This window comes from Anolis sagrei, chromosome 11 (genome assembly GCF_037176765.1).
Source record: "Anolis sagrei isolate rAnoSag1 chromosome 11, rAnoSag1.mat, whole genome shotgun sequence".
In the NCBI taxonomy this organism is placed as follows: domain Eukaryota; kingdom Metazoa; phylum Chordata; class Lepidosauria; order Squamata; family Dactyloidae; genus Anolis; species Anolis sagrei.
The window spans coordinates 4,868,576-4,882,256 of record NC_090031.1 but is presented as its reverse complement, the minus strand read 5'-3'; the positions used below and the strand labels follow the sequence as shown (position 1 = coordinate 4,882,256).

The 13,681-nt window shown below is 47.2% G+C and overlaps 1 protein-coding gene across 2 annotated transcripts in view; it reads left to right on the top strand.

Moving 5' to 3' along the window:
- COL5A1 (collagen type V alpha 1 chain) overlaps positions 1 to 13,681 on the top strand; it is a 224,990-nt gene that overhangs the window by 199,816 nt on the left and 11,493 nt on the right. Inside the window, exon 64 of one of the 2 annotated variants that reach the window (XM_067471818.1) lies at positions 6,138 to 6,206. In XM_067471818.1, the coding sequence (XP_067327919.1) occupies positions 6,138 to 6,206 (69 nt within the window). Of the gene's footprint in view, positions 1 to 6,010; positions 6,080 to 6,137; positions 6,207 to 13,681 lie in introns of both variants that reach the window. The other variant, XM_067471817.1, reaches the window with a different exon arrangement.

Below are 13,681 nucleotides of genomic sequence, written 5' to 3'. Positions count from 1 at the left end.
TCTGGCTAGTAAGAGGACCAACTTTAGAGCATGTTGAGACATGTCTCCAGTTTCTAGTATTTTGGCCCACCCCTTCTCCTGATGTCTCCAGAACATAGATTGAGATAACTTCTCAGAAATGAATTTCAGCCCCATGCGCTATCATGGTAACCTGAGAATATCCAAGGGTCCAAGATCCTATCACAGTAGCCTCCACTATGAGTGAGATGGTCCAAAGTAGGAATCTCAAGATTGGATCTCTTACTGCAAACTTTCTCTGAGACTTTGAAGAAAATTTCACTCATTCTTCTGTTTCGGGGATACACCCCAAGAATTACAACTATTGGTCCAAAGGCCCATATAAAATTTGCTTATTTATTCATTGTGTGCATTTATCCGCCTAATAGCTCACTGTGTTACTTTTCCATGATGGGATATAAAATATGTATTAATGCGTGAAAATAGCTGTGTTGTATTTCATAAAGAAATAATGAGAACTCTTAATATGGTGGAGTAAAAAATGATATACAGCCATATTAAGGAGGCATGTAAGATGTTTATGTATTTATTTATTTAGTGGACAGCTGGGAATATTTGAAGAGAACTTGCTCTCTTTTTCCACCCAAGTTGAATCTTTTAGCATTGCAGAACAAGGGCTGAAACCTTCCATTTGAAACTATGGCAGAACTGTGTTTGTCTGTTCTTCTCTCCCTCCAAGGCCAGGGCAGTGGCAGTTGGGTTGGAGGGAAGGAAGGGTCTTTCTGTGTTAAGATATAAGGGAACTGTGCCCTGCTCTTCTCTCCCTCCAAGGCCAGGGCAATGGTAATTGGGATGGAAGAGGGCAGTGGCAGTTGGGATGGAAGAGGGCAGTGGCAGTTGGGTTGGAGCGAAGGAAGGGTCTTTCTGTGCTGAGATATAATGGAACTGTGGCCTGCTCTTCTCTCCCTCTAAGACCAGGGGAATGGCAATTGGGATGGAAGAGGGCAGTGGCAGTTGGGTTGGAGGGAAGGAAGGGTCTTTCTCAGCTGAGATATAATGGAACTGTGGCCTGCTCTTCTCTCCCTCCAAGACCAGGGTAATGGCAATTGGGATGGGAGAGGGCAGTGGCAGTTGGGTTGGAGGGAAGAAAAGGTCTTTCTGTGCTGAGATATAATGGAACTGAGGCCTGCTCTTCTCTCCCTCCAAGACCAGGGTAATGGCAATTGGGATGGAAGAGGGCAGTGGCAGTTGGGTTGGAGGGAAGGAAGGTCTTTCTATGCTGAGATATAATGGAACTGAGGCCTGCTCTTCTCTCCCTCCAAGACCAGGGTAATGGCAATTGGGATGGAAGAGGGCAGTGGCAGTTGGGTTGGAGGGAAGGAAGGGCCTTTCTATGCTAAGATATAATGGAACTGAGGCCTGTTCTTCTCTCCCTCCAAGACCAGGGTAATGGCAATTGGGATGGGAGAGGGCAGTGGCAGTTGGGTTGGAGGGAAGAAAAGGTCTTTCTGTGCTGAGATATAATGGAACTGAGGCCTGCTCTTCTCTCCCTCCAAGGCCAGGGCAATAGCAATTGGGATGGAAGAGGGCAGTTGCAGTTGGGTTGGAGGGAAGGAAGGGCCTTTCTATGCTGAGATATAATGGAACTGTGCCCTGCTCTTCTCTCCATCCAAAGCCAGGGCAGTGGCAATTGGGATGGAAGAGGGCAGTGGCAGTTGGGTTGGAGGGAAGAAAAGGTCTTTCTGAGCTGAGATATAATGGAACTGTCGCCTGCTCTTCTCTCCCTCCAATGCAAGGGCAATGGCAAATGGGATGGAAGATGGCAGTGACAGTTGGGTTGGGATGAAAGAGGGCAGTGGCAGTTGGGTTGGAGGGAAGGAAGGGCCTTTCTATGCTGAGATATAATGGAACTGTGGCCTGCTCTTCTCTCCCTCCAAGGCCAGGGCAATGGCAATTGGGATGGAAGAGGGCAGTTGCAGTTGGGTTGGAGGGAAGAAAAGGTCTTTCTGTGCTGAGATATAATGGAACTGTGCCCTGCTCTTCTCTCCCTCCAAAGCCAGGGCAATGGCAATTGGGATGGAAGAGGTCAGTGGCAGTTGGGTTGGAGGGAAGGAAGGGCCTTTTATGCTGAGGTATAATGGAACTGTGGCCTGCTCTTCTCTCCCTCCGAAGCCAGGGCAATGGCAGTTGGGTTGGAGTGAAGGAAGGGCCTTATTATGCTGAGATATAATGGAACTGTGGCCTGCTCTTCTCTCCCTCCAGTGCAAGGGCAATGGCAAATGGGATGGAAGATGGCAGTGACAGTTGGGTTGGGATGAAAGAGGGCAGTGGCAGTTGGGTTGGAGGGAAGGAAGGGCCTTTCTATGCTGAGATATAATGGAACTGTGGCCTGCTCTTCTCTCCCTCCAAAGCCAGGGCAATGGCAATTGGGATGGAAGAGGGCAGTTGCAGTTGGGTTGGAGGGAAGAAAAGGTCTTTCTGAGCTGAGATATAATGGAACTGAGGCCTGCTCTTCTCTCCCTCCAATGCCAGGGCAATGGCAATTGGGATGGAAAAGGGCAGTGGCAGTTGGGTTGGAGGGAAGGAAGGGCCTTATTATGCTGAGATATAATGGAACTGTGCCCTGCTCTTCTCTCCCTCCAAGGGCCTTCAATCGGCTTCTTATACTTATGTCATTGTATTTATACTTATGTATTGTCTGCATGTGGCACTTGGAGTGCTTCTGTGAGCAGCCCCACGTCCCTTTGAGGAGATGGTGGCTAAATAAAAATTATTCTGGACATAGGCACAGTGGAGTTGTGCCTTCTGATGGTCTTTGGTGACCCCTCTGACACCCCCTGGCGACCCCCTTAGGGGTCCCAGGTTGAGAAACACTGATCTAGATCTATATAATGACTTTAGGAGGCCCTCAGTGACCATCTAGACCAGTGGTTCTCAACCTGTAGGTCCCCAGATGTTTTGGCCTTCAACTCCCCGAAATTCTAACAGATGGTTAAACTGGCTGGGATTTCTGGGAATTGTAGGCCAGAACACCTGGAGACCATAAACAGGACAATACAGGGAACTTGTTTAGCTAGTAAGAGGACCAGCTTTTGAGCATGTTGAGACATGTCTCCAGTTTCTAGTATTTTGGCCCACCCCTTCTCCTGATGTCTCCAGAACACATGTTGAGACATGTCTCCAGTTTCTAGTATTTTGGCCCACCCCTTCTCCTGATGTCATAGAATCATAGAATCATAGAATCATAGAATCAAAGAGTTGGAAGAGACCTCATGGGCCATCCAGTCCAACCCCCTGCCAAGAAGCAGGAATATTGCATTCAAATCACCCCTGACAAATGGCCATCCAGCCTCTGCTTAAAAGCTTCCAAAGAAGGAGCCTCCACCACACTCCGGGGCAGAGAGTTCCACTGCTGAACGGCTCTCACAGTCAGGAAGTTCTTCCTCATGTTCAGATGGAATCTCCTCTCTTGTAGTTTGAAGCCATTGTTCCGCGTCCTAGTCTCCAAGGAAGCAGAAAACAAGCTTGCTCCCTCCTCCCTGTGGCTTCCTCTCACATATTTATACATGGCTATCATATCCCCTCTCCGCCTTCTCTTCTTCAGGCTAAACATGCCCAGTTCCCTAAGCCGCTCCTCATAGGGCTTGTTCTCCAGACCCTTGATCATTTTAGTCGCCCTCCTCTGGACACATTCCAGCTTGTCAATATCTCTCTTGAATTGTGGTGCCCAGAATTGGACACAATATTCCAGATGTGGTCTAACCAAAGCAGAATAGAGGGGTAGCATTACTTCCTTAGATCTAGACACTATGCTCCTCTTGATGCAGGCCAAAATCCCATTGGCTTTTTTTGCCACCACATCACATTGTTGGCTCATGTTTAACTTGTTGTCCACGAGGACTCCAAGATCTTTTTCACACGTACTGCTCTCGAGCCAGGCGTTGTCCCCCATTCTGTATCTTTGCATTTCATTTTTTCTGCCAAAGTGGAGTATCTTGCATTTGTCACTGTTGAACTTCATTTTGTTAGTCTCCAGAACACAGACTGAGATAACTTCTCAGAAATGAACTGAGCCCCATGCCCTATCATGCTAACCTGAGAATATCCAAGGGTCCAAGATCCTATCATAGTAGCCTCCACTATGACTGAGATGATCCAAAGTCGGAATCTACACATTAAAAATTATTCTGGACATAGGCACAGTGGAGTTGTGCCTGCTTCTTCTCTCCTTTTGAGGCCTGGGTAGTGGGGATTTGAATAGAGGGAGAGCTTTCCACCCCCTCATGGACCTGGACATGATGGAACTATGCCTACGTCTTCTTCTCTCCCTCTGAGACCAGGGCAGTGACAGTTGGGATGGAGGAACAGCCTTTCATCTGCCTCTGCACCTTGGGTATGATGGAGCTGTGCCAGCCGACAGCCTTCCCAGATCAATGGGTCATTTGTGACCTCTGTCGTTAATTTACCCGTTTGCTTCCGCCAGCAGAATTTGCCGCCAGCTCTCTCCAAGGTTACAGGCCATTAAACCCAAAGTAGGGAGAGGTGGTAATTGTTCCATCGTCATATGGAAGGGCGGCTGCGAAAAAAAGTTTCATCTTTGATGTCAAGTAGTTGCTTTTCCCCGGTGACGCAGCGGGTTAAACTGCTAAACTTGCCGACCAAAAGGTCGCAGGTTCGAATCCGGGGAGCGGCATGAGCTCCCGCTGTTAGCCCCAGCTTCTGCCAACCTAGCAGTTCGAAAACATGCTAATGTGAGTGTTTATTTATTTCGGGCACTTCTACCCCGCCCTTCTCAACCCCCGAGGGGGGACTCAGGGCGGCTTACAATCGGCACAATTCGATGCCAACAATTCAACAAATAAATTACATAACAGCAATAACCACGGTAGTTGAAACAATCAATTAAAACAATAACAATTAAACAATTAAAAGCCAATCGAGTGGCCAACGTTATCCGTAAGTCCATTCAGCATTACCATAGTCCTTTCCAATTTCTGGTCGTCATTATCTTGTCAGTCTGCCAGATTACCCAAAGGCCTGGTCCCATATCCATGTTTTCAGTTTCCTTCTGAAGGAGAGGAAGAATGTTGATGACCTAATTTCCCCGGGGAGTGAATTCCACAGGCGAGGGGCCACCACCGAGAAGGCCCTGTCCCTCATCCCCACCAGTAGATCAATAGGTACCGCTCCAGCAGGAAGGTAATGGCAGGAAGGTAATGGCGCCCCACCAGTAGATCAATAGGTACCGCTCCAGCGGCCATACAGTCATGCTGGCCATATGACCTTGGAGGTGTCTATAGACAACGCCGGCTCTCCGGCTTAGAAATGGAGATGAGCTTCCTTCTGAAGGAGAGGAGGGATGTTGATGACCTAATTTCCCCGGGGAGTGAATGCCTCAGGCGAAGGGCCACCACCGAGAAGGCCCTGTCCCGCGTCCCCACCAATAGATCAGTAGGTACCGCTCCAGCGGTAAGGTAATGGCGCTCCATACAGTCATGCTGGCCATATGACCTTGGAGGTGTCTATGGACAACGCTGGCTCTTCAGCTTAGAAATGGAGATGAGCTTCCTTCTGACGGAGAGGAGGGATGTTGATGACCTAATTTCCCCGGGGAATGAATTCCATAGATGAGGGGCCACCACCGAGAGGGCCCTGTCCCTCGTCCCCACCAATAGATCAATAGGTACCGCTCCAGAGGGAAGGTAATGGCGGGAAGGTAATGGCGCCCCACCAGTAGATCAATAGGTACCGCTCCAGCGGGAAGGTAATGGCGCACCATGCAGTCATGCTGGCCATATGACCTTGGAGGTGTCTATGAACAACGCTGGCTCTTTGGCTTAGAAATGGAGATGAGCACCACCTCCCCAGAGTTGGACACGACTGGACTTAATGTCAGGAGAAAAGTTGCTTTTCCAGTTTTTATTTAACAGGTTGGAGAGATTTGACTTAAGCGCCTGTATGTTCTGCTATGTGTAACGCTTGCATTCACTTACATCTCTGTCTTGTCTCTGTTCTCTCCTTCTTCTTCCTCCACCTCTTCTGCCGTTTTCAGGCTAGAATTACTTCCTGGCCAAAGGAAAACCCTGGCTCCTGGTTCAGTGAATTCAAGCGTGGTAAACTGGTAAGAGACTCTTGCATTCCTCTTGCGGTTGGGCTTTAACCTGTTCCGTATTTTTCAGAGTAAACTGGCCCGTTGGCCCAAAGAGCAGCCCGCCACGTGGTATAGTCATTTCAAACGGGGCTCCATGGTAAGTGGCTTTGCTTTCGGCTCCCCTCCACCGCTTCAGGAATGGAGCATGCCAGCCACGCCAACGTTTTCGTTCTGAACCCCAAACTGATCTCACGACACATGCTAGACTAACAAACACAGTTAAGGAGGGTCCAAAGAATCTCCTCTTGTCTTGTCTCCTCTGAGCTTCCCCAAAATCTATAGATTCAGGATCTAATTCTCTACTCGTTTGGTTTCCTTCCTCCTGAGCATAAGCCTTCGAGGTCCTATTCACAATTTGGAACTTTTTCTGCACAAAATCTGCTTAGGGCGTTTTTGCGCAGAAAACGGCACCTCTCGCATTTTTCTGCACAATTGCATTACGAAGATATTCGGTATAATCTCCATCACCTGAGGCTCAACCTTAACTGAATCCAGCAAGGTGGTATGAGGAGTATTTTTTAAGTAAGGTCCATTTTGTTGTAGACACTAGTAGTTTGCGCGCATACCACAACAAGCGTGTGCGTCGTGTACCGGCATGCCTCGGGAACAACTGTGCTCAGTTTCCGCTCTGTAGCTCACCTGTACGGTTCTGTTCTGTGCTTTAAACATGTTTAAGACTATCAACTTACCCTCCGCATGTGAGGTTCGCTCAGGGATACGGTTTTTGTCAGCAAGGAACCTGCCTGCTGCAGAAATCCATCGACAGATTTGTGAAGTGTACGGTGATACTGTGATGAGTGAAAGCAAAGTGTGTAAGTGGGTACAACAATTCAAAGATGGCCGTGACAACGTCCATGATGAGGACCACTCCGGTCGCCCTTCTTTGATTACAGACGATTTGATTTGATCGCACACTCAAATCTTTGGTTTTTGTGGTCCTCTGTTAGGAGTTTCGGGACCCAACAGGAGCACAGTTTCCTAAACTTTAGGTGTTCGGAAACAATGTTGAAAAGCACTGATCTCGACACGTCAGGAAATTCGTTTGAGAGACCTGTTATTGTGAAGCGCCTGTTCTCACGAATCCTCGCTTCAACTGAAACCACCAAATCGTCTGTAATCAAAGAAGGGTGACCGGAGCGGTCCTCATCATGGATGTTGTCACGGCCATCTTTGAATTGTCATACCCACTTACGCACTTTGCTTTCACTTATAACGGTATCACCGTACACTTCACAAATCTGTCGATGAATTTCTGCAGCAGGCAGGTTCCTTGCTGACAAAAACCGTATCACTGAGCGAACCTCACATGCGGAGGGTGAGTTGATAGTCTTAAACATGTTTAAAGCACAGAACAGAACCGTACAGGTGAGCTACAGAGCGGAAACTGAGCACAGTTGTTCCCGAGGCATACTGGTACACGACGCATGCTCTCGTTGCGGTATGCGAGCAAACTACTAGTGTCTACAACAAAACGGACCTTACTTTAAAAATACCCCGCGTATTTATGACATTTGAGCCATGGAAGGCCTGCTCCATCAGCACATTGTCAGGAATTTCCTCATTTTCCCCTTCAAAACAATTATGTTTTAACAACACAGAACGGAACCATATCAGTCTGAACTCTAGTCTTAGACTTCAGCCCAGTCAACAAGATCAGGAATGGTCCTCAAGCAGAAATGATTGAGGTCCACACACTCCTAACATGGTGGACTTTCCATCTTCAGACTTAAACAAGTCCTCCAGTCCCAGTTTTTGTCATCTTGAACCAAATGTTCTGAGCAATTGGTGTTTTGGGTTGTTGTAGGTTTTTTTGAGCTATATGGCCATGGTCTAGAGGCATTCTCTCCTGACGTTTCGCCTGCATCTATGGCAAGCATCCTCAGAGGTAGTGGGCACGAAATAGGAATGTTGGACACAAGAGTCATCTTGTGGTCCAAAGAGGAACAGGGGACACTCATTCAAAATTGGTGTCTACTTGGACTATGAATGGCCGACCTCTGGTGCACCACCATCCAGACCAGACCAGACCAGAAAGGTCACTAGTCTTACCAAAGTTCTCTTGATGTTCAATGTATTGTCGAAGGCTTTCATGGCCAGAATCACTGGATTGTTGTAGGTTTTCCGGGCTATATGGCTATGGTCTAGAGACATTTTCTCCTGACGTTTCGCCTGCATCTATGGCAAGCATCCTCAGAGGTAGACCTCACTACCTCTGAGGATGCTTGCCATAGATGCAGGCGAAACATCAGGAGAAAATGCCTCTAGAACATGGCCATATATCTCTTGATGTTGCTTGAAAGTATTCAGACACTTTGAAAAAGGAGAGGGAACTTCACCTCACTACCTCTGAGGATGCTTGCCATAGATGCAGGCGAAACATCAGGAGAGAATGCCTCTAGAGCATGGCCATATAGCCCGAAAAAACCTACAACAACCCAGTGATTCCGGCCATGAAAGCCTTCGACAATTGGTGTTTTGTTTTATTTTTTTCTGGAGACTTCCAGAGCAATGTTGTGTCACACAGTGGATCTCTTGGATATGTGTGTTTGTGTATGTTTGGAGTTGCTTCCTTCTTCCCAAACATGTCTTCAGATTCATAGTATGTTACGTACTCACAACACTATACTAATTTGTAAGACCATGTTTAGATCCCATTCTTTGGCTTCTTTCTTGGAACCCTTCTGGTTATGTTCAGTGTGTTTGTGTGTGTGTGTGTGTGTCAGGGGTGACAGCTTTGTCTTCCATTTATTTGGCTTAAAAGAAAAGGCTGCTCTTCTTGCCACTCTCCCAACTTTGTTGCCACCATCTTGCTTGCTTCATGTTATCAGATATCTCCACCAACATCTAGAAGACATCTCAAATGTAATCTCAGGACATGAAATAGGAATGTTGGACACAAGAGTCATCTTGTGGTCCAAAGAGGAACGGGGGAGACTCAAAATTGGTATCTACTTGGTCTATGAATGGCTGACCTCTGATGCCACCACCGTCCAGACCAGAAAGGTCACTAGTCTTACCAAAGTTCTCTTGATGTTGCTTCAAAGTATTCAGACACTTCGAAAAAGGAGAGGGAACTTCAAATTCATCTCAAATATTGACTTGGGTGAAATTTTGGTGGCAGTGATGTAGATTTATATAGGTCTTTGGTTTGGCGATCTTAACACCTTGTATCCGAAATGGCTATAACGGTGGGAAGACACTTTGTAAAAGTTTATACAACAAAGAACGGGGAAGAATGTTGCACACCAGGCCTGGAAACACCTATGACCACAACACCAGGAAGAGTCCAGGAATATAAGCAAACACTTTATTGTAAAAAAAACATATAAAAGGCATATAAAAATCAGAAGAAAGGAAAATATATAATCCAACGAGGTTTTGAAACAGGCGATAACCAAACAGTAATCCAAATGTCTCATATAGTTCCAGAGGTGACAAAGTCCCGGAACAGCCAGAAATCACAGCTACAGCATTAGTTCACAATCGAAAAGCTCTAACTAGTAAAACTCGAACAGGAGTACGTGAACAGGAACATAGAAAACTTCCAGGATTTAAATCCAAAATCAAAACTTAACTTGAACCAGGAACAAGAGAACTCAGGTTTAGCTTTTCACTCTAATGCAGCGTTGCCTGAACTGACCTTCACTTCACTTCACTTAATTAGTCACTGTCCACCAAGGTGCTCCGAATGACTTACAATCTAAAATAGCATTTACACAATATAAAAACATTCAACATAAAAACATTCAACAGTGACTATTTGGCAAATTAGATCTGATTACTTAAATGCACAACCAAACAGCCAAGTCTTGAGTGCCTTTACAAAAGGTCGCAACTCCGACATTGCTCTAATATATGGAGGCAATGAGTTCAACAGAATTGGAGCATAAGTCAAAAAAGCTCTACGCCTTAAGATAAACAACTTGTTTAATAGACACCATGAAATCATTCTGTTTCCCATTAATTTCCTTCACAACTTTCCCACGTAATCTCTCTAAATGACAATATCTATTTTCGGTACTGCTTTGTAAACAAAGACCTTTGCTGACCTCCGTAGCTACAAGTGGGTTCTCCTGGGAATCCTCCTTATCACTCAGCTCTTCACTTGATTCCTTATCTACTGTTGCTACTTTTGACTCCCCTGAATGCCCTTGAGGCCCTGCACTTTCCAAGCCAGTTTTCTCACAGGAAGAACCATAATTTCCCAGACTTGAGAGCCCATCACTTTGTGCCACTGGAAATCTCACAATCCTCTCTAAATCATCAGTTAAACCATCAGCCTCTGGTGACTGATCTACAACAAAGAAAGAGAAAGCAGGACATTGAAAACTGTTGATAAAGTGAGCTGGAGGAATATTAATTAAAATCTAGTGGGACACTTGGAGGAGATGGGTTTTGTTTTGACAACGAACAGGAAATAATATTTTGGTGTATCATCCAAAGCCAACAAATTCTTCCAATTGTGCCTATAAGATGAGGCATGATTTCCCCTTTCTGCCTTGTGTTACCCCAAAAATAACCATTTCCAAAAACACCAAGAGACATCATTGCTACTTCCTGTCACAGCAAAAAGGGTCACTGTCAAGGTCAGACGCCAGCCAATTAAAGAAGTATAGTTTATTGTTCAAACAAACACAAAACAGCCCAAAACAAAACCACAGGGCAAAAAACACTTAGTTTACAGTGTGAAAAAGCCCAAACAGGCAAAAGAACCCACAAAACCCCAAACAGAATATAACCTGGATTAACCAGAGATATAACTCAGATTAAACTCAAAATGCTTAATTGCAGCCTTTCAAGGGTTGTAAAATGTAACCCGAGCCTCAAACACAGCAGGAACTCCAAGGCTGGTATGCAGGAATGCAGGAAGGTTGATAACGCCAGCTCCAGAAGCTCAGCCGCAGATGTGGAGGAGAAAGAGTAATGACGATGGATGAAGTCCAGTCCGGTCCAGTCCAAAGGGAAACGAACAGCTGCGAGGTCAGATCCCAATCCGATGGATAAACACAAGGAGCCAAAGCAGCGGGGCAATACGGCAGCTAATGCAAATATCAAAACAGTGCAGTCCAGCAAAAACCCACACAGTTCCAGCTCCCTTTGCTGCTTAAACCCAGAGCATAACTTACATCCCAAAGTCTTCTTCCAAACCCGTCTTCTGTAAACACAAAGATCCAGAAAGCGCTCAACAAGACTCCTTCCCGATTGCAAGGTTACAATTGCAAACACTCCCATTTTATCTACAAGTCCTCATCAGAACTTGATTCAGCCAACACCCTTGTCCCAACTGCATCTTGTTGCAGCTCCTCATCCGAACTGGAGTCACCCCTAGTTCGGCCCAACCCATCCCCAGCTGTGCCTCTTCCACCACTCCTCCAAGTAGTCCATCTCTGGTCTAATCCTGAAGTTCCCCAAGACACATCCATGTCTTCACTACTCCAACCTTCAAACATGCCACTGCTTGTGGGTTCAGCACAAATATCTCGAATCTCTTGAACCCTTGTCCAATCCATCCCATCAGAATCTGATATCCCATCATCCATATCATTTGCATCAAAATCTTCAAAAGAATCCTCATCTGTTGGCTCACTATCTCCCGGATTCTTTTTCTTTGTTGCTCTTCATCATAGTCTTGCTCGCGAGTAGTTTTCCTGCCTCTCCTAATACAACTAGTGTTACTATCACTGCTAGCAGACTCAAAGTCGCTTTGATCCGCTCTGGCCTGGATACCACGTTAACGGCAGTCTCTGAGGATGTAACACGAGCATCTGCTTGTCCGATTTTGATGGATTCATTTCAATTGGTGAAACCCGAGGATGTGGACAAGATACTTGGAGGAATGAGAGCTACCACATGCATCCTAGACCCCTGCCCATCCTGGCTTCTAAAGGAGGCCAGAGGGGGATTGGCCGAGTGGGTGGAGGTGGTGGTTAATGCCTCCCTTCGGGAAGGCAATATTCCAGCCAGCTTAAAACAAGCTGTAATAAAACCGCTGTTGAAAAAACCATCACTAGACCCCACTCAATTCGTCAACTATCGGCCTGTTTCCAATCTTCCCTTTTTGAGCAAAGTCCTGGAACGTGTGGTGGCCTCACAACTCCAGGTATTCTTGGTAGACACTGATTATCTGGATCCGGCACAGTCTGGCTTTAGGCCGGGACATGGTACTGAGACAGCCCTGGTCGCCTTAGTGGATGATCTCCGCAGAGAGCTCGACAGGGGGAGTGTGTCCCTGTTGGTTCTGCTGGATCTCTCAGCGGCCTTCGATACCGTCGACCACGGTATCCTTCTGGGACGCCTCGAGAACATGGGCCTTGGTGGCACTGTTTTACAGTGGCTCGGGTCCTTCCTAGAGGGTCGTACCCAGAAGGTGTTGATGGGGGACAGCTGCTCGTCCTCACAACCTTTGTCTTGTGGGGTCCCGCAGGGTTCAATACTGTCCCCCATGTTGTTTAACATCTACATGAAGCCGTTGGGAGAGATCATCCGGAGTTTCGGGGTGCGATGTTATCTGTACGCAGATGATGTCCAACTCTGTCACTCCTTTCCACCTACTTCTAAGGAGGCTGTTCAGGTCCTGAACCGGTGCTTGGCTGCTGTGTCGGACTGGATGAGGGTGAACAAATTGAAGTTGAATCCAGACAAGACAGAGGCACTCCTGGTCAGTCGAAAGGCCGAACGGGGCATAGGGTTACAGCCTGTGTTGGACGGGGTTACACTCCCCCTGAAGACGCAGGTTCGCAGCTTGGGTGTGACCCTGGATTCATCGCTGAGCCTGGAGCCTCAGGTCTCAGCGGTGGCCAGGGGAGCATTTGCACAGCTTCGGCTCGTGCGCCAGCTGCGCCCGTACCTCGGGAAGTCGGACTTGGCCACGGTAGTCCACGCTGTGGTCACATCCCGCATAGATTACTGCAACGCGCTCTACGTGGGGCTGCCCTTGAAGACTGCCCGGAAGCTCCAGATGGTCCAGCGCTCGGCAGCCAGGTTGCTAACAGGAGCAGCTCTCAGGGAGCATACCACTCCTCTGTTGAGCCAGCTCCACTGGCTGCCAATTCCCTACCGGGCACAATTCAAGGTGCTGGCATTAGCCTACAAAGCCCTAAACGGTTCCGGCCCCACCTACCTCTCCGAACGCATCTCCTCCTATGAACCGACACGGACATTAAGATCGTCCGGGGAGGCCCTGCTCTCGGTTCCGCCTGCGTCACAGGCACGGTTGGCGGGAACGAGAGACAGGGCCTTCTCGGTGGTGGCCCCTCGGTTATGGAATGCCCTACCAAGCGACATCAGACAGGCCCCTTCGTTGCTGGCATTTAGGAAGAAGCTCAAAACCTGGCTTTTTGAGCAAGCGTTTGGCTAATCAGCGCAATGGTACACAGAATGACAGTAAACTGAACATAGGAACGGTATAAGGATATGAGACTGGATCTTGTTTGCGATCGAGGCATTGTATGAATGGTTGTGTGTTTGTTATTGGGTATGCTGTGTTTTAATTGTTATTGTTGTGGTAATTAATATTGTGTAAACCGCATTGAGTCACCTATTATAGGTTGAGAAACGCGGTATAGAAATAAA